The sequence below is a fragment of the Canis lupus genome, chromosome 10, assembly GCF_048164855.1.
Source record: "Canis lupus baileyi chromosome 10, mCanLup2.hap1, whole genome shotgun sequence".
Taxonomy (NCBI): domain Eukaryota; kingdom Metazoa; phylum Chordata; class Mammalia; order Carnivora; family Canidae; genus Canis; species Canis lupus.
Genome location: NC_132847.1, coordinates 52,978,000 through 52,995,836, shown reverse-complemented (window position 1 = coordinate 52,995,836; position 17,837 = coordinate 52,978,000). Strand labels below are relative to the sequence as shown.

Below are 17,837 nucleotides of genomic sequence, written 5' to 3'. Positions count from 1 at the left end.
TCTCAGCTTCAATAATTCATTAGAATGACTCATATGAGAGTCAGGAGTGCTATACTTATAATTAGTTGTTTATAAAGGATATCCATCAGGAACAACCAAATGAAGAGACACACAAAGCAAAGTCTGCGAAGGTCTCAAATGCAGAGCTTCATGCTCTAATCCCATTGGGACACATTAGGCCCCACCTTCCTGGCACATCAATGTGTTCACCAACCAGGAAGTTCTACAAGCTCTGGCATCCAGAGTTTTTATTAAGATTTCATTATGTAGGCAGGATCGAATTGACTGAACTCAATATCCAGTGTCCATCCTGTTCCCAGAGGTTAGGCAGGCTCAAAGCCCCAACTTTCCAGTGACATGGTTCATCTTTCTTGTGACCATCCCCCAGATGATACTAAGCCACCTCATCTCTTAGCATAAACTCAGGTATGACAATCCAAGGGGCTCATGAATAACAAAGGCATTCCTATTATTCAGGAAATTCAAAGATTTTAAGTCTCCCTTTCAGAAATCAGAGGCAAAGACCAGTCAAATTCTTTATTACACAACAGAAGGGAAGAAGTTTCTGGATATAAAAAATGAAAGCTTCAGGAGGCCATAAACGAGAGATAGCTACAACCTCACACAGGCTCACATACACTCATAGAACTATCATGGCCTCCCTCACCCTCACCATCACTCTTCCGCTCACTCTCTGCCATCCAGTCTCACAGTCTCACACAAGCTCCACACAGGCAGGACTCCTGCAACCCACACTTGCTTCCAAAGATTCTACCCATTTGTCCATCTCTCTCTGTCTTCCATGGTCTCCTGCACAGCACCACTCCTCTTCTCAGCATACTGATTTCTTGGTCTCCCCTGGAAAGGGGAAGGAGCGAAATGGTAAGGTAAGGAGGGGCAGAGAAGGGGAGTCTGTGTAGCAGATTGTGCATTCAGATCAACACTCAGGTCCAAGTGTGTCTGTGACCTGAGAGTGTACATGTGCCAAATGGATGTGCCCCTGTGATTATGTGTTCCTGTGTACTGTCGGTATACCTGTGCATCGTGCATATTCCTGTGCAATTTATACACAGACTTGTGGGGTGTGAATGTGCCCATGACTCATGTGTGTACCCGTGTGATATAGATGTGCCTGTGCCCCTGGCAGTCCTGTGTCAGTACCTGGATGAGTCCTGGGGCCTCTGACTGCCATTCTCTTTAGAGGCTCTACCTTCTTTAGCCTAAGTTTCCAGAGGAAGAAGAGGATGGTGCACAAGGATGGAAAAGAGAGGAACACTAAAGCTATAGGCAGTGGGCACCAGGCATCCTGAGTTCTAGTCAGGGCCATGGTCTTCCCACCTAAAAGTCCCTCAAGCCCTAACTAACCCTTACACTACCACCACCTGCCCCCCTCCAGCTCTGAGTGATGCCAATAACCAATATCCAATTCCCAGGAACATTTTTGGTGACTTTTTGTTCCTATCTCCTTCTCAATGATGGCTGCAGGGTACTGTTGTCTTGTCTTGACTGGTACTGAAGAGTAACCAGTCTCTTCCTCTCCCAATCACCTCCTCCATCACCTGGGGCCTCCACTCATCATCTTACTTCTCTTCTCCTTGCCAAGCTCCTCCCCACAAGGAAGCCCCTGAAACAGGTTCCCAAATGTGGTCCTCAGCCTCTGCCCCTCACACCAGGGCCTGCCAGGAAGCTGGGTTACAGGATGTTCCATTCCTTCTGATTCCAAGTTTACTATGCTGAGAGGACTGTGTTCTCTCTGACCTCTGACTCCAGATTCACCACACTGAAGGGTCGCCAGCTCTGTGCACCCCCAGACCAGCCCTGGGTGGACCGCATCATCCGGAAACTACAGAAGAACTCTGCAAAGGCAAGCCCAGCCCTCCCCAGCCCTGCCTCCTCCCTCAGAGCCCCTGCCCAAGACCCCAACCCATGACCTTGACTCTCCTTCCTCCCCTAGAACAAGGGCCACAGCAGTTAGCCCAGGACAGCCCCAGAAGGAGTGGTGTGTCTGAGAGAAGGGATGTGAATCACTGCAGCCCTGAGGAACCAAAGATCAGAAGGGAAACCAGCCCTCCAGCAACTTTGCACCAGACCTGGCGCAGTTACCTCAGGGCCTGGAATGTCAATGTGAGTGTGAGTGTGTGAGCAGGGATGAGTGTGCCAGAAGCATAGCTTCTCCTCCACACTCAGACTGCAATGCTTCCAATAAAGCCCTACTGGTACCCACGGATCTGTCTGCAATCTCATTTGTGGCCCATGCAGAAAGAGACGTAGAAGGAGAAAGGTGGGATGGGGGGAGAGAGTAGTTGTATCCGTTTTCCACACTTCAGCATGAGGGAACTTGCACTTCCCTTATTTCTGGTCACTCTCTCCCCTACAGTCCAGCCAGAAGGCTCTCTTCCTGCCTCCGCAGACTAACTGGGGCAGCTATTTCCAACCTCCTACACAGGGTTAATTGTGCTCTCTGGGCTCTATTGGAGCACCCTCTATTGCCTCCAACCAGTGTGCTAATGTTTACTGTAATGATGTCTTCTCTACTGCTGTATACCCATTCCTAGCCTGTTACATTTGTTGAATGAATGAATGTAGGGACATAAGTCACAGGAAGATAAATTTCAGCTCAGAGAGAAAGGGCTGTGACCCTCTGGCCATTAAGTGACTTGGCCAAGGCCACTCACACATCAAGTACTTCTGTAGTCTGCTCCATCTGGGCTGGGCCCTCTCTGGAGACCTATTCCTCCTCAGCCCAGGGTCATACAAATGGCAGGGCAGAGGGCAAAGAAAGAGGAGAGCGGACAGGGAAAACAGTACTGGATAACGTCCCAAAGCTCTTATCTTGCTGCCTGCGGCTGAGGTTTCCAGGAAGAGAGCTCCAAAATCTGACTCTATCTCTCGCAAAGAGAGTCCTGAGCTCTGCCCGCATTCTAGTAATAAGGGGCGACTCCGCCCCTTTAGCGATAGACGGGCCCTGGCTCCACCTCCAACGTGACACTTTGGCCCCGCCTCCTCCGCAGAAGCGCTCAGACTTCGCCCCTTCCGGGTAATAGGCAAGCCCCACCCCAGGTGCGCGACGGAGTCCCTATGACGTAACGGTAACGGTCTGTTTCCGGGGTGGAGCCAGGGAGGGCGGGAGTTTAGGCTGCGCCGACCCCTCAGCCCCCCTCCAGGTGATCCCAGCCCCCGAAATCCTCACCCGGGGCCCCAAATATCCCAGGTCCATGACCGCAGAGCCTTTCGACCTGCCCCCCTAAATGCCCCAGGCCCCCGAGGTGACCGACCTCCTAATTCCTTAACGTCTGGTGCCTCCCAATTCTTCAATCCCACCCTGTCCCAATGTGGCATGAGGCTTCCCGGGGGCACCTGCCTCAGATTACCTGAGAACAGGTCAGACCGGTCCTGAGAATGACAGAGAAGGGGACCCGGGGTTGGGGAATCCTTGATCCAATCATGCCGCTCCGCAGGAGACGTTCGGAGCCCTGGACATGTCGGGATTGAGGAGATACGAGGTGGCGCTGGAGGCGGAGGAGGAGTGAGTGGAGGCGGGTTCTGCGGAGGAGGAACCTAGCGGCTCTGGGGTGGGGGGAGGGCGCAAGTTCTCCGCGGGCGGGAGGCGTGGGGCCCCTCGGGGGGCGGGGGCTGCGGAGGGAACCGCCTCTAAAGGGCGGGGCGGAGCCTTCCGAGAGGGGGGCGAGGCGGCGGAGCGGCGGAGTCTGTGGGTCAGCCCCGCCCCGCCCCGCCCGGCCTTCTCTCCGCAGGATCTACTGGGGTTGCTTCTACTTTTTCCCCTGGCTGCGCATGTGGCGGAGGGACCGGAGGTGAGGGGGCTGCGACACCGCGGGCCCGCCCGGGGCATACGAGGCTCAGCCTCTGGAGGGTGGATGGGGGGAGCCCGGGAGTCCCATCCCTGCCTCATGCCGGTGTCGGATTGCCCCACAGCTCGGCGCATCCCCGGGAGCAGAAGCTGGAGCCTCTGCGAGGCCTGATGAGCTGTCTGTCAAGCGGCCTGGGCCCTGCCCCCCAGCGCTCGGGTCGCGGCCTCCCCCGCCGCACCCCCACCGCCACTGCCCAGCCAGCCGGTGCATTAAAGATTTAAACCGAAGCCACCGTGCTGCCCTCCTGACTTTGTCGCCGCTGCCACCATTCGGGCTGGGAGGCCCTCTACACGCCTGCTTTTCGTTACTGACAGGGCCTCCCTCCCTGATAGATGCCCTTCCTTATCCAGGCCCCCGTTATTACTAAGGATCCCTCATCAGTGTCAGGCCTCCCATTATGGTCATTGACTGCCTTCTGCCACCTAACCCCTCTTATCCCCTCCAAACACACACATCCCGGGGATACACACTTCGCTGTAAATAGCCTATGTGCAAGGAACTAAATAGCCCTGTCCCACTCTTCCTCCCAGCCTTATCCCCACGTCGATGTGTTCCACCTTCCTCCTAGACGGGACTTTGCCAAGGGTCTGGAGAATCTTTTAATGAGAGTGAATATAAACTATTTTAAGCCCAGAGTTGTAGAAAGTAGGCTGTGAGAGGAGGGTAAGATTCCTAGACGCTGACTCTCTCAGCCTGCCACTGGAGACTGACTTGGGACTGCTGGAGATCTTTCCTAAATACTGCAACTTCCGACTCTCCCAGTCTTTCCCAGGTTTAAAGATACTTGGCATCAGCTTACCTAGCAGTTCTTGCTATGTCTCTAGGAAAACCCAAAGGCCATGGCTCCCTGCCACCCCTTTCTGTCTTGTCACCTAGTTGACCTGAGACCCTCTAGCTCCTAAAGTGCTGAGGGTGAGGGCCCCCTAGTGGGCCTGCTTTCAGTTAAGGGACTGGGTCCAGCACCAGAAAAGGCACCAGAAAATTAAGTTAAAGAGAAGGCCCTGTTTATGGGTGGGGGCAAAGCTAACTTTCAGCCTGGGGGCTGCCCCTGCCTCAGCAGATTGTGGCTGGGGTGAAGACTTGGCCCTATTTTTGGAATAGCCAAAGGGGAGAGATGGGTGCATAACCCAGAAGAATTCATTCTTGCCTTCCCAGGTATCTGGACTGATTGGTCCAGGAATACCACAAAGTATGTAGCAGACAATCAGCTGATGGAGATCTGTGATAAGTAAATGGCACCTCAAAAGCTGCACCCAAGCTTTGGGGCACAAATCCAGACTGGAGGGTAGGAGAGAGACGCTAAGGCCTCTGGTATTAGCAGTTCAAGATGAGTGACCTCTGGGTTGCAGTCACCTTCAAGGATGGATCCAGGCTCTTGAGCCATTTCCTTGTCTACACCTATCAAAAGTGGAGTACCCTCTCCAGCCCTGGGCCTGCACCATACCAGGACACTGTCAGAATTCCTGAGTATCCCCAAGACAAACTCCAGGAAAAGGCCTTCAAGCCTCACCCTGGACAGGAAGGAGAAGCTTGAGTGGGCTTCCCAGCATGCGTGGACTAGTTCTAACTCTTGAAACTGATGGTCTCTCCTGATTGTTTCAGCAGCCCTGCAGCACAAAGATGCCCAGGATAGGTTTGCGTCCCCATCTCAAGAGAAGGCCTGCCCCTAGTGGATAGCTGGCCACAGAGCAGAAGGCTGCAGAAGGCACCCTGGCAACAACCAGATAAGGTCTAGATTTCTGGGTTATGACTCAGTTTATGTTTCAAACACAGAGGAAGACTTGAGGGTTGAAATCCCCAGACCAGGAGTGGGAAACTCTTCAAGGTGCCAGGGGCACAAAACTTAGCAGCTTGCCCCACCATAGGTAGTTCCCAGCTTTTTGGAAAGGACAGAGGAGGAGGAAGACTTTTGCTTTAGGGAGTAAGGGGAAGAAGAGAGTGAGGCCTGGGAAGGGGATCAAAGAGAGAAGAGATAGGAAGGAGATAAAGAGGTTGGGGTTTTAGCAAGAGGAGGGGATGCATAATGTATAAGGGTTGGGTTGGGGCTGAGGGGTGTGCTACTGGGCCTGGGACCTGGGACCAGGGAGAGGAATTTGAATAGAACAAAAGAGAGGTAATTAAGCTCTGAGTCTGATGTCTCAATAAGCCAGGATTGATTCTGGAAACTCCAGGCCCCTGCTGGCAAGAGGCTGGCATTTCTGGGACAGGACTAGACAGGAAGGTAAGATTTCTTGAGTCTGTTTGACAGCAGCAACCTGGCACCAAAGAACTTTATCTTCTCTCATCTTCCCACCTTACCCACTCTATCCTTCCTCCCTGTCTCATCTCCTTGGGGAAAGCAGCCCACTCCTCAACATCCCGAAGTTACCCTAGTAGTAGGACCCAGCTTCTCACTCTGGATGTGACTGTCCCAGCCAAGACTCATCCTCAGCCAAAAGGGCTTGCTTTAGGGACCCCCTTCCCATCAATTTCTCCTGATAAGAAAGGCAGGCTAGGGCAGGAAGTAGAGGGGGGAAGATGAAGGCAAGTTGGTGCCGGCCTGCCCTCTATTCCCACCCCACCCACAATTTCCCTATCAGAATTTGTGTGTGCTCGTATAGTTGTGTGATTGAATGATTATGAAGACACAACTGTGGGAGTGGGACTTTGAGTACAACTGGGGCTCTGTGATTCTGTCTTTGGTTGTCTAACCATGTAAGTAAGGGTGACTGAGTGATTGAGGTGTGATTCAGTGTGACTGTGGATATGTGAGTGTGAATATCCATCATTGGATGCCACTGTGGATACCTAGGTACCCTTACTTGGTCACTGCACCATCAGTCTTCACATCATGCACTACCCCTCTCTCCAGCTTCTCTGTCTAGAAGCCATGGGAAATGGCAGCCCTAGAAGAGGAAGGGGTCTGAGGCAATTAGGGCCCAGGAATGTCACAGGATGAGCAATACATCTTCACCTGCCTCTGACTCATCTGGTGCCTCAGGTAAAAGGCACCTAAATAAAAGGTAGGAGAGGAGGAGGAGAGAGAAGTATCCAGGCTGAGAAGCATGAAGGGGCCATCATCTACTAGCAGCCTCCTGCTGCTACTGTTGCTACTAAGCCCAGACCCTGGAGCAGGTGAGTGCTTAGGGGGTCTAGAAGGCCAGGGATTTGCCCTAGATTTGAATGGGATGGAGGGAAAGGGACCCGGGAAGTCCTTCCTCCAGCTGATTGCAGGGTTTTGGGTCAGGAGCCCTCTAAAACACATGGCCCCATTGTCCCCTAGCACTGCCACTGCCACCCAGCATTACCTGCTGTACTCAGCTCTACCGCCAGCCACTCTCGAACAAGCTACTGAGGAGGGTCATCCGGGTGGAACTGCAGGAAGCCAATGGGGACTGCCACCTCCAGGCCTTCGTGTGAGCTCTGCCCCGGCCCCTCCTACTGACCCCTAACTCTGACCTCAGTTCCAACCCCTGATGCTGATCCCAACCCCAACCCCAGTTGCTAATTCTGATGCTGACTCGGGTTTTCATCTAGCCTTTGCCCTAATCTTTGGACCCCTAACCTCATCCCCAAGCTATGACTGGCTTTGGACCTTTCCTTCCCCAGGCTTCACCTGTCTCGACGCAGTGTCTGCATCCACCCTCAGAATCGCAGCCTGGCTCGGTGGTTTGAGCGCCAAGGGAGGAGACTCCAGGGGACTCTACCTAACCTGAATTTGGGGCTGACAAGGAAAATGGACCAGGGCCCCCACCAGCCAAAATAATAAAGCAGCATTGGACAACAATTTCTTACTGTGGTTTCCAACTTCTGTGCATTCTCCTGTGAGTCCTGACTCTGAGACTGGGAGACATGTCAATAAACAGAAGAACCTCTTCATTCTCTTTATTCACATCTTCACAAACCCCTCCAGGGGCAAAGCCAAGCGCCAAGGAGCCACAGATACTCCCCAGGCACCTACATGCATACATTTGGAGAACACATGTTCCTATTTCACATACACATGGGCACACATGGACACAAACATACATATCTACACACATTCCTCAGGTGGACCTCCAACTCTGAGATGAAATGAGAAGTCCAGGCACCTTTCAGCTGGCAAGTTTCGAACAATCTGATAGAAATAGTCTCCAAACAGAACCTCCAGCTGAGACCACTCCCGCCCCCCTGCCTCCATGGGGATCTACTATTCTGCCTGGTTTCTATCTGTCTGTCCATCCACACCAGCAAGACAGAGTTATAGGTGGAATCAGCTGAAGCCCTCCTGGGTCATCTACAGGTTTGGGGCTCCTAGAAGAAGCAGGAGGCAAATCAAGGGAGATAATAGGACTAGATCTATTAGCCCAGACACCCTGAGAATGAGGGAGGGGACCCAGCTCTGAGCCCAACACTCCAAGAATGAATAGGGGAGCCTAGCTCTAATTGAATCCCAACACCCTGAAGATGAAGAAGTGTTCCTAGTTCTAGGCCCAGGTACATCAAGAATGAGGGAGGAGACCCAGGTCTGATCTAAGATACCCCAAGAATCAGGATAGATATCCAGGTCTGAGCTTAACACCCTGAAAATGAGGGGGGGCCATCTAGGAACCCCAATACCATGTGAGAGAAGGAAGAGACCCCATTCTGAGCCCAAGGACTCAAGAATGAAAGGTCCATCTCTGAGCTCAGACATAAGAATGAAGTGACCCAACTCTGATTCCCCAACATCCTTATAATGACTAGAGCATCTGGCTCTTAATCCAGACACTCGAAATGAGGGCACACATCTCTGAGTCCAAACCTCCTAGATATCCTACTTACCTGGAAGCTTGTCCACTGGAATCACTGGAGCCAAGAACCCAGGTTTTTGGGGTCTGGCCTTCCCATCTGGTCTCAGTCTCAGCCTGGAGCACAAAAAGGCAGCTGTCTCCCTGACAATGCAGGGCACCTCTGTCTCCTCCAAAACAGTATATTAGTAAAGGGTTGGGAGAGAAATCAGTGAAAATAATGGGAGTTGGAGGGGAGGGGGGGAATCTTCCCAGAATCAGAAAGTTTCACTGGGAAATCATGAAGGGTGGGAATAGGTGTGGTCTGTGGATATCAGAACATCTGTGTGGGATCAGAATTTGAGGGACCAATGGCAGTTACTTACCAGAGCCCCAGTGCCAGGGCCCCAGCTGCCAGTCCCAGGAAAGAGAAGATTCCCAAAGATGCCAGCACTGCTATCTGCTCCAAGGGATCTCTCTGGTCTGAGGAGGGTCACATGCTACTGTCAGTGTAAGGCTGCCTGACTAAACCCTTTCTCTCTGGGGCTTTCCTGTCCTATACTACCTATGTTTACCTGTCCAAGCTTACCAAGTGGCCGTGGGTCTGGCAAGAGTGAGGGCCTGGGGGGAGTGGGGCTGTCTGCCTGAGGCTCCTCCTCCAGCTGCTTCCGTGGCTGTCCTCCAGCTGGTATCTCCTTTGGTAGGGACCCTGAAGGGAGGCAAAACCTGAGGAAAATTGTCCACACAGGTTGGGAGAGGAAGAAAGGGCCTGCCAGGTGAGGCCAGGGCCTGGATTGAACATGGATGCCCAGGAGGTGGAAGCTGAAAGGGTAGAGCCAGCTTCTGGAGACTTAACAGAGGTAGAGATTGAGGGGAAGGGCTTAACCCGGGGTGTGGCTGCAGGCAACCAAGGCTAAATACCAAGACCTCAACTGCCACGCCTGTGTGGCAGGACATGTGCATGCAGCCTATTCGCACACCCGTCCAGCCAATGGATGCTGTGGGATGGGCCCTCTGCCCATGCCCTGGGCTCAGTCTCTCACCGGTACTTGGAGTCCCCCAGGCCTCGGGACTCCAGGCGCTCCAAGTGCCAGCATCCAGAAAGTCCCGGGCACTAACCCGTACAGCATGGGGCAGCCCAGCCACGGCGTCCGTGATCACCTCCTCCAATCCAGCCGGCTCTACCTGGGAATGAAGACGGTACCTTGGCCCATTATCCTGGTTGTAAAGGCTAAGCCTATCTGCCCCCAGCCTCAGTCAGCAAAGAGTACCCATTCCTCCCAGTTCTATCCCTGTCAGACTGGTGGGGCCATCTGGGCCTCACGTGGGGTGGCTTGTGGTGTCAGATCTACACCTAGTTTTTGGAAGACAAAAGTGCACAGTAGTTATATAGACAGGATGTGTCATCAGGCTGCCTGGGTTCAAATCTTTGCTGTACCACTTACTGAGTGACCTTGGGCTGCTCTGTACCTTGGTTTCTTCATTTGTAAAATAGAGGTGAATATACCTGAATAAGATAATGCATGTAAAATGTGTAGTATGGTGCCTGGTGGGCAGACAAGGCTCAAAAAATATTGATCATTATCTGAGGCAGCTGCTCCCCAGACTCGATATTAGCCAGTTAGCCAGACTTTAACAACTTCAGAGAGAGTAATTTACTGCTGTTCTTATCTGGGTATACGAATGTTTGTCTGAGGCTGTGCCCCTGGGTGCCAGGCACTCCTTTCCCTAGAAATGTTATTTGTAAAAAGCCACTCCTATCTTCCCACAGATGGATTTACATCAGTAACAGTCCCACAGGGCAGAGACTAGACCTGTTGGGCCCTGCTGCAACCCCAGCACCCCTCACACAGGCTCACCCATGGAGGCCACTCTACTAGGGGAGGTGACAGGGCTCTGGTGAACTGCCAGTGTACCAGAAAGCCATGCAGAATAACCAAGAACATAAAACCAGAGGCAGAACAAAGAGCCCCCAGATTGGGACACACTCCAGGCCTCACCGTGGACCAGGCTGGATGCTGAGCTGGACGGTACTGCAGTCGGAACCTGAGAAGAAAGTGGGGCTGGCGGGGCCAGGAGGCAGGGTACGTCCAGCTGGCACGCAGTCGGCGGGGGTAGCCAGGTACCGACTCTACCCGAAGCCCCTGGGGTGGGTCAGGGCGCACTGAGGGTGGTAGAGACACAAAGTCAGGACAGTCAACAGGTAACCATCCCTTCCTCACCACCTCCCAAGGGAAGGTGGGTGTGTGCCTAAAGGTGCTTGAGGGAGGTACTTCCTTTTTTTTTTTTCTTTTTTTGAGGGAGGTACTTCCAAGGGGTTTGGGGAAATCTTAAGCTTAATCATCCATTGGGCTCAGTACTTGTCTGTCATCCCCATTATAAAATGAGTTGGGATGCCTCTGGGTGGCTCAGTTGGTTGGGCTTGGGTCATGATCTCAAGGTCATGGGATTGGGCCCACATCAGGCTCCAGGCTCAGCGTAGAGAAGGAGTCTGCTTGTCCCTCTCCCTCTGCTCCTATTATTTGTTTGTTTGTTTATTTATTTAATATTTTGTAAAAAATGAGCTAAAATCTGGAGATCGGTTTTTGAACTATTTGTTTAGTGAATTAGAATGATTCTACTTTCCATTCAAGGAAGAAAATTAATGAGTCTAAATTTTAGCTAGAGCTTTAGTTCCCCCCTCTTACATACAGACCAAAAGGAAAGAGAGGTAACGCCTGGGAGGCTCAGTAGTTGAGTGTCTACTTCGCCTTCGGCTCAGGTCATGATCCCGGGATCCTGGGATCAAGTCCCACATCGGGCTCCCTGCATGGAGCCTTCTTCTCCCTCTACCTATGTCTCTGTCTCTCTCTCTGTGTCTCTCATGAATAAATAAATAAAATCTTAAAAAAAAAAAAAAAAAAAGGAAAGAGGAGCCAGCAAGGGCTTACACTGGGTAGGGAGGACATGAGATACGGCTGCCATCAGCACAGAGCCTAGAAGCTGAGAGGCAGCTCTGGGGCCAGGTACCTGTAAGGATTTGTGGCCTAGGAAACCAGGAGGGGTTGTGGCAGCAGCCTCTAGAGGCTGAGGTAACTGTGCCTCCTGGGCTCCAATCTCTTTGGTTTCTTAGTCTCCTCGGAAACTGTGTCCTAAAATGGGGTCTGTGTCAAGAGGGAGCTCTAGCAGGGGGAGGTTCTGTATCAGGCTATTTGTACTCTGGAGTCCATTTGGGGTCTCTGAAGTGAGGATCTGAGGGATCAGTAGGAACAGGTACTCACAGATGCTCTGCAAGCTCACATCCAGCAGGCGTGTGCTGGTCCCCAGGGGGTTCACCTCAGTCACATTTATTCGGTACTGGCTCCAGAACTCTGCCCCATGAACTACACAGCGGGCAGCCCCTGGGGGATCCTGTGGGCATGGCCAGGGCCCTGTGGACGGACTCATCCTAGGAGACAGGATGTGGTCTTGAGCTTTGGCAATGCTTATTGTGGGATCCAACTGGAGCCCCCAGCCTCTCCCTTATATCCTACCTCTGGCCATCAGCTCCCGGTACAGTCTTCTTCCTGGCAGGGAGGGGCCATCGGAGGTCAGGAAGGAAATGAGAATCCTCCCCCTCTCTAAGGCCTTCCTCAGGATCTCCCTCAATGCCTCCCATACCCATGTTGTGCCTGTACACCCAAATGTAGAGGCACACATACCCAATCATGCACACACCTGTAGGAGGTGAGGTAGCGGGTGGGTAAACCGCTGACCTGACTGGGACTCCAAGTGCAGGAGAAGTTCTCATAGTCAGCTGCTTGGCAGGAGACAACAGGGCGGGCTGGGGGGTCTAGAGGCAGAAGGTGCAACTGGAGTCTGAGAAGTCCCCAGGTCCTTCCCATCCTAGAAGGCTTACTCAGGGCCTAGTTTCCCTCAGGTGTGCCTTGCCTTGTCTCATTACTGCCACCCAACACTCCCTCCCCAACTCACAGCCCAGCTGTAGGGTCACAATGCCCCCGAGTGCACCATCCAGGGTCCGGCAGATGTAGGTGCCTTCGTCAGTGCTGTCTGCCTGGGCCAAGACCAGTTCATGCCCTAGCCCAGAGTCAGGTCCCTGGAGCAGCCTTGTCTCCCCATCCCGAAACCAGGACACCGGAGCCCTGGGGGTGAGATGAGGTGATGATAGAGGGAAGATTTAAAGCATAAGCCATGCCACAGCTCTCCATTGGCTTCTCACTGTGCTTGCAATAAAACCCAGAGTCCTTTAAGTCCAGGAGCTGACAAAGCCCCTGGTGACCTAGCCTTGCCTTCCTTTCCTTCTTCAGCTCCTCCCTGTCTTCCCTCTCCTCCCCACTACCCTCCGGTCACATTGATCTTCTTGCTATTCAAGAGTATTGAGGGATCCCTGGGTGGCGCAGCAGTTTGGCGCCTGCCTTTGGCCCAGGACGCGATCCTGGAGACCCAGGATCGAATCCCACGTCAGGCTCCCGGTGCATGGAGCCTGCTTCTCCCTCTGCCTATGTCTCTCCCTCTCTCTCTCTCTCTGTATGACTATCATAAATAAATTAATTAATTAATTAATTAATTAAAAAAAAAAAGAGTATTGAACTCAGGACGCCTGGGTGGCTCAGTGGTTGGTTGAGTGCAGGTCATGATCCTGGGGTCCTGGGATCGAGTCCCACATTGGGCTCTCCACAGGGAGCTTGCTCTCCCTCTGCCTGTGTCTCTGCCTCTCTCTCATTCACACCTCAGGGCATTTGCACTAGCTGTTCCCTCTGTCAGGAATGCCTGTACCTCGACCTGTGCGTGTCTGCCTCTTTCCTGACCTTCAGAAATTAGCTTCACTGTCACCTCCTCAGAGAAGCCTTCTCTGATTACCAATAAAAAGTAACCAATCAGTTATCATCTTCCATATCACTTTTCTTTGATTTTCTGCCCTGCAGTTACCACTACCCGGCAAGATTTGTATTTGCTTATTATCTGTCTGTCCTACTAGAATGTAACCTCTGCCAGGGCAGGCATCTTGCCAGGCTTGTGCACTGCTGGATCCCAGAGCCTAGAATAGACCAGGGACTCAGCAGGTGCTCAATACATGTTGGTTAAAATTTTCTGTTGAATAAGGATGGTTTGAGAGTTAGGATAGCTGGAGAGGTGAGGATTATAGACACAGGGGCAAGGATGGGAGGAGCATGAGGACTGGACAGAGTCAAGAAAGGGTCATGAGTGTCAGCCCAATGCCAATGGGCAGGTGGGGCACTTACCCAGCAGTCACTCCAGGGCAACACAGTGTCATGGACCTGCCAGGCTGCCCATACTGGACCCCTGTGGAGGGCACTTTTAAGGAGATGCTCTTCCTTTCCCTCTCTCCCATCCAAGCCCCCAATTAGCAAGCATGACAGGATAAGGGTCAGACTCTTAAGCCCTGGATGGGGTCATTGGGTCAAAGCATCATGTTATAACCTGGAAACAGAGGTTAGAAGACAGGGTAGAGAGGGGATGTTGTCAGGTTGGATGTTAGGGGTTGGGGGCCACAGATTAGGCATGGAAAGGGTCACAGTGAGGATGGCAAGTCAAAAGTCAGAGTTAGCATCATATAGCAGGATTCTTCTCACCTGGGGGGCCCCAGGCCTGGGGACAGGGGGAGACGGCGGACACCAGGGCTACAGCCACGGCCAGCAGGACCCAGCTCAGCCCTGAGCAGCTGCTGCTCATCTGTGGGGAGAAAGGTAAGGTCAGCAATCCCCCATTCCCAGATGGGAGGCTAAAGCCTGCCTCCTCCTCTTCTAAACTGGGACTTTCTAGGAAGAAAACTTAGGTACCACATGGGGTAAGGATATCCGAAAACATCAGGGGATCTGATCTAAGGTCCCCTTTTCCACCATACACCCAGTGCTGCGTGTGCATACATGCAAACACACACACATGCACACTCACACCCTCCATCTCTGGGCCTAGGGCCCAGAACAAAAGCCGGAGGCGACAGGCTGTGCCAGCAGTCCCCACCACACACACACCACCCTTGGCACCCACCCCTGGCACCAAGTGCTGGCACCAGCTCAGTCACTCCCATTAACTCCTCCAACCCAGCTGTTGGGAATTCCAGTGTCTACCCCCACCTGGCCCAGGACTAGTCATTGCCTCTGATTACCTGAGACAGCCTTCACCAACCTTGGGTGGGGGCCTGTCACCGTGGGTCTGAGCCCCTGCTATATTCCTATCAGGAGGCTTAGCCCTCCTCTGGCTGCCAGGTCTCTTCTCTCCTGGGCCTGGCTCCTTGGGCCACTCATCTGGGCCTGACTCTGGAATCTTGTTGGTCTCAAGCCTGTGAGGCTGGATGGGGCTAGGGTGCAGGCTGAGGCTGCAGAGTTAAGCAGATCCAGATGCCTTGGCTGCTGCCAGAGGCTGGGGGTGGGCAAGCAGCCAGGAGATGGAGACAGGGTGTCGGGGAGGGGAGAGAAGGCTGAAGGATCTAGAAGCCTGCAGGGAAGGGGACCTGGGGTGGAGGCCACAGGACCAAGAGATGCTCCAAGGTCAAGATTGGGAGGTGGTAGGGGTTCAGTGAGGGAAGGGCTGGGCTAGGACAGAACTAGAAAGGCAAAGGAGGTAACCAAGTCTTTTGTATGGTAACCACTGCTTATGGGGATGCTAGGAGAGAGGGATTCTGGATGGGAGAAGAGCAAAATGAGAAAGGTAGTGGGGAAGTGGCCATGGGGACAGGAAAAGTAGCAGATAGGGAAAGAGCCAGGCAGGCAAGGGCTCCAGAAGAGGAACAGCATAGACCCCTCCCAAGTAGAGCAGAACAAGGGCGTCCATGTGTCTGTGTATCTGTCTGAATGTGTCTAATGGCTTCCCGCCCCCTCCCCCCCGCACCCCGTACCCCAGCAACATTTACCCTGTTGAGCCCCACCCTACCTCTGTGATCCCAGTGGCTGAATGTCCATGGCCTCCAGGACTTCCTCCCACCAGCTACAGCACCCGTCTCAGCTCCACTCAGTTCTGGGACCCCAGAATCATCCCCTCCTTTCTCTTCCCTCCTCCGCCCCTCTGGGCCCTAGAGCTCAGCCGCCCTGAGCTAGGCCCCCACCTCCCACTTTCCTCCTCCCTCCTCCCCTTTCGCCCCCCTCCCACCCGAGGCCCTGGGAAGGGAAGAGGCCTCCCCCAAAGTCTGGAAAGGAAGCCACAGGCACAGCCACGGCCAGCAAGAGGGAAAGGAGGGCTGCTTATGTCCCCGTCAGGGAGTGATTCCCTATGTTTTCACCCAGCCACATTCATGCATGGACTCACTAGGCACAGTCAACAAAAAGACACTCCCTTGAACACACGTGGACATAACCAAATGAAAAATCAGACGCAGACTCACGCCTCCACTCTTTTCACTCCCCAGCAAATATTTCCTTAGGGCATAGCTAGCTGTTTTTTGAGGAAAAGGGAGGCCCAGGTTGGGGGGGTATAAAGAAAATCCGGAGTCCAGTCCCTCCGCCCCTGACGTTCCAGCCATTTCTTACCTCCCCACTCCACTCTTTGGGCCCCAGCACCAGGAAATGCCTTTGGTCCCTTGGTGCCAGATACACAAGACCCACACTTATCCTCAGATACACACTCTCAGATATAGCCACTCAGTCACATGGATACACTCAGACATCCTCACTCAGATTCATACCCTCATACAGACAGAAAACACATATACTTAGCACTCTGCCCCGGGGATGGGGTCACAGCACTCCCTAAAAGCAAATCCTCATAATGGCTTAAGTCCCATCTTCCAAGGAGCTCTTAGCACAGCAGACCCCACATTTCATCACTGCTCCAGGCCCCCATGAAGCCAAAGAGACAGAGGTGAACAGGGGAGCTAGGAATAGGGGTGCAGAGAGAGACAGAGATGCCAAGGATGTGAGAGGCAGATACACAGAGATACCTGGGGAGATAAAACTATGAGGAGATGCATATGAGTGACAGCTCTAGGAAGATAGTAGTAGGGGGAGCAAAATAAAAGGAAACTGAGATAGGGAAACAAACTATGGAGCAGTAGACTAAAGACAGGGATTCTAGAGCACAGAAAGGAAGGGCAGACACGTGTGTTGGGATGGGTCTATTTTTGCTGGACGTTAGGTAGAAAGGTCAGTCCCACTGACCACTGAAGTTGGTCCCCAAGATACAACACAGCTCCACTCACACACTCTAACACAGGACCCAGGACCCACACATAAAACAAGTCTCACTCAGGCTCTGCTACTGCTGAAGTCACACAACCACACACAAACACACACACACACACACACACACACACAGACCCAGCCACCCACTCTCACACAGACACAGTCTTAAACCCCAAAAAGACCTTCCCAAAACACATGCCCCATGTGGTCACAGGCCCTCTCACACACAAACACACAACTCAGTCTCTCACCCAAAACTGCACATTGACACAAACACAGAACCACCACACTTGCACAGCCACATGCAGCCTCGACCACATGCACACTGAACACACGCAGCCAGATTAGTTGACAGCTGCACCCAGTGACACTCAGTTACAGGTCCACACACTGACAGCGTCACACACAGCCTCACAGTCCCACGCACACACTGACAGTCCATCAGTCAGTCTAGGCCCTTCAGAGCGCACACTAGCCAGCCCCGCCCTCTCCTGGCAAGGCTCCCTCTCTCACTCCCGCCGGCCCCACCAGGCCTCACCTTCTGCGGCCTCCGCCGCCAGCGCCCTCCGCCCTCGCCCTCTGCCCCGGCCTCTACTCCCTCCCGCCCCGGGGCCCCCAGCAGCGGGGGCGGCTCCGCCCAGGCACCAATGGAGGGACGGGGGTGAAAAGGGAGGGGGTCTGGGCCTATTGGTGCCTCCAACTGCCAATCACCTCCACCCCACCTCTGCCGGACACTTCCTGTCCCGTCCCGGACTGAGGAGCCCGCAGGGGGACAGAGTCTGGAGATGGATTCCCGGGTCCTAGCCTGCAGTCGTGCCCTCCTGGGACAGCAGGACTGAAGTTTTCAGCCCCTCCTCCTTACAGCAGTCCAAAAACAAAACCAAGTTCAGTGGCTCAGGAGCCACTGGTCAGGTGATTGGAGAAGGTGAAGGTGCCCCTGACTCCAGATAAGGACTTCTGTGGGACAATGATTCTTAAACTTCGCTGGGCATTGTGGTTTTAAAACAGCCAAGCCACACTCCAAAATAATTAAATCCGGTCTCTGGAAGGGCCTTGGCATTAGGGTTTAAAACTCCCAAACGATTCCAAAATGCAGTCAAATCAAGGGTGTTGGGTCAGGTGTT

The 17,837-nt window shown here is 53.2% G+C and overlaps 3 protein-coding genes across 5 annotated transcripts; 2 read left to right on the top strand and 1 right to left on the bottom strand.

Moving 5' to 3' along the window:
* Nucleotides 1–523: 523 nt before the first annotated feature.
* On the bottom strand, nucleotides 524–17,395 carry IL11RA (interleukin 11 receptor subunit alpha). 3 transcript variants are annotated; one of them, XM_072841780.1, is made up of 13 exons: nucleotides 17,252–17,395; nucleotides 14,170–14,269; nucleotides 13,819–13,879; nucleotides 12,548–12,717; nucleotides 12,293–12,407; nucleotides 12,109–12,141; nucleotides 11,857–12,023; nucleotides 10,597–10,760; nucleotides 9,640–9,781; nucleotides 9,186–9,305; nucleotides 8,983–9,079; nucleotides 8,652–8,734; nucleotides 524–858 (listed from the first exon to the last, which is right to left on the bottom strand). In XM_072841780.1, the coding sequence occupies exons 2-13, from the start codon at nucleotides 14,267–14,269 to the stop codon at nucleotides 833–835; spliced, it is 1,278 nt and encodes a 425-aa protein (XP_072697881.1). In that variant the 5' UTR covers nucleotides 17,252–17,395; the 3' UTR covers nucleotides 524–832. The 3 variants fall into 3 exon arrangements, with proteins under 3 accessions (XP_072697881.1, XP_072697882.1, XP_072697883.1); XM_072841781.1 differs by lacking the exon at nucleotides 17,252–17,395 and adding an exon at nucleotides 15,470–15,612; XM_072841782.1 differs by lacking the exon at nucleotides 524–858 and adding an exon at nucleotides 7,718–8,141.
* LOC140641631 (uncharacterized) lies at nucleotides 3,099–4,096 on the top strand. Its single transcript, XM_072841789.1, has 4 exons — nucleotides 3,099–3,164; nucleotides 3,459–3,526; nucleotides 3,753–3,812; nucleotides 3,934–4,096. The coding sequence occupies exons 2-4, from the start codon at nucleotides 3,480–3,482 to the stop codon at nucleotides 4,088–4,090; spliced, it is 264 nt and encodes an 87-aa protein (XP_072697890.1). The 5' UTR covers nucleotides 3,099–3,164; nucleotides 3,459–3,479; the 3' UTR covers nucleotides 4,091–4,096.
* Nucleotides 3,747–7,635, top strand: CCL27 (C-C motif chemokine ligand 27). Its single transcript, XM_072841788.1, has 4 exons — nucleotides 3,747–3,812; nucleotides 6,721–6,983; nucleotides 7,132–7,264; nucleotides 7,458–7,635. Exons 2-4 carry the CDS (start codon nucleotides 6,914–6,916, stop codon nucleotides 7,612–7,614), a joined length of 360 nt encoding a protein of 119 aa, XP_072697889.1. The 5' UTR covers nucleotides 3,747–3,812; nucleotides 6,721–6,913; the 3' UTR covers nucleotides 7,615–7,635.
* Nucleotides 17,396–17,837: the final 442 nt, after the last annotated feature.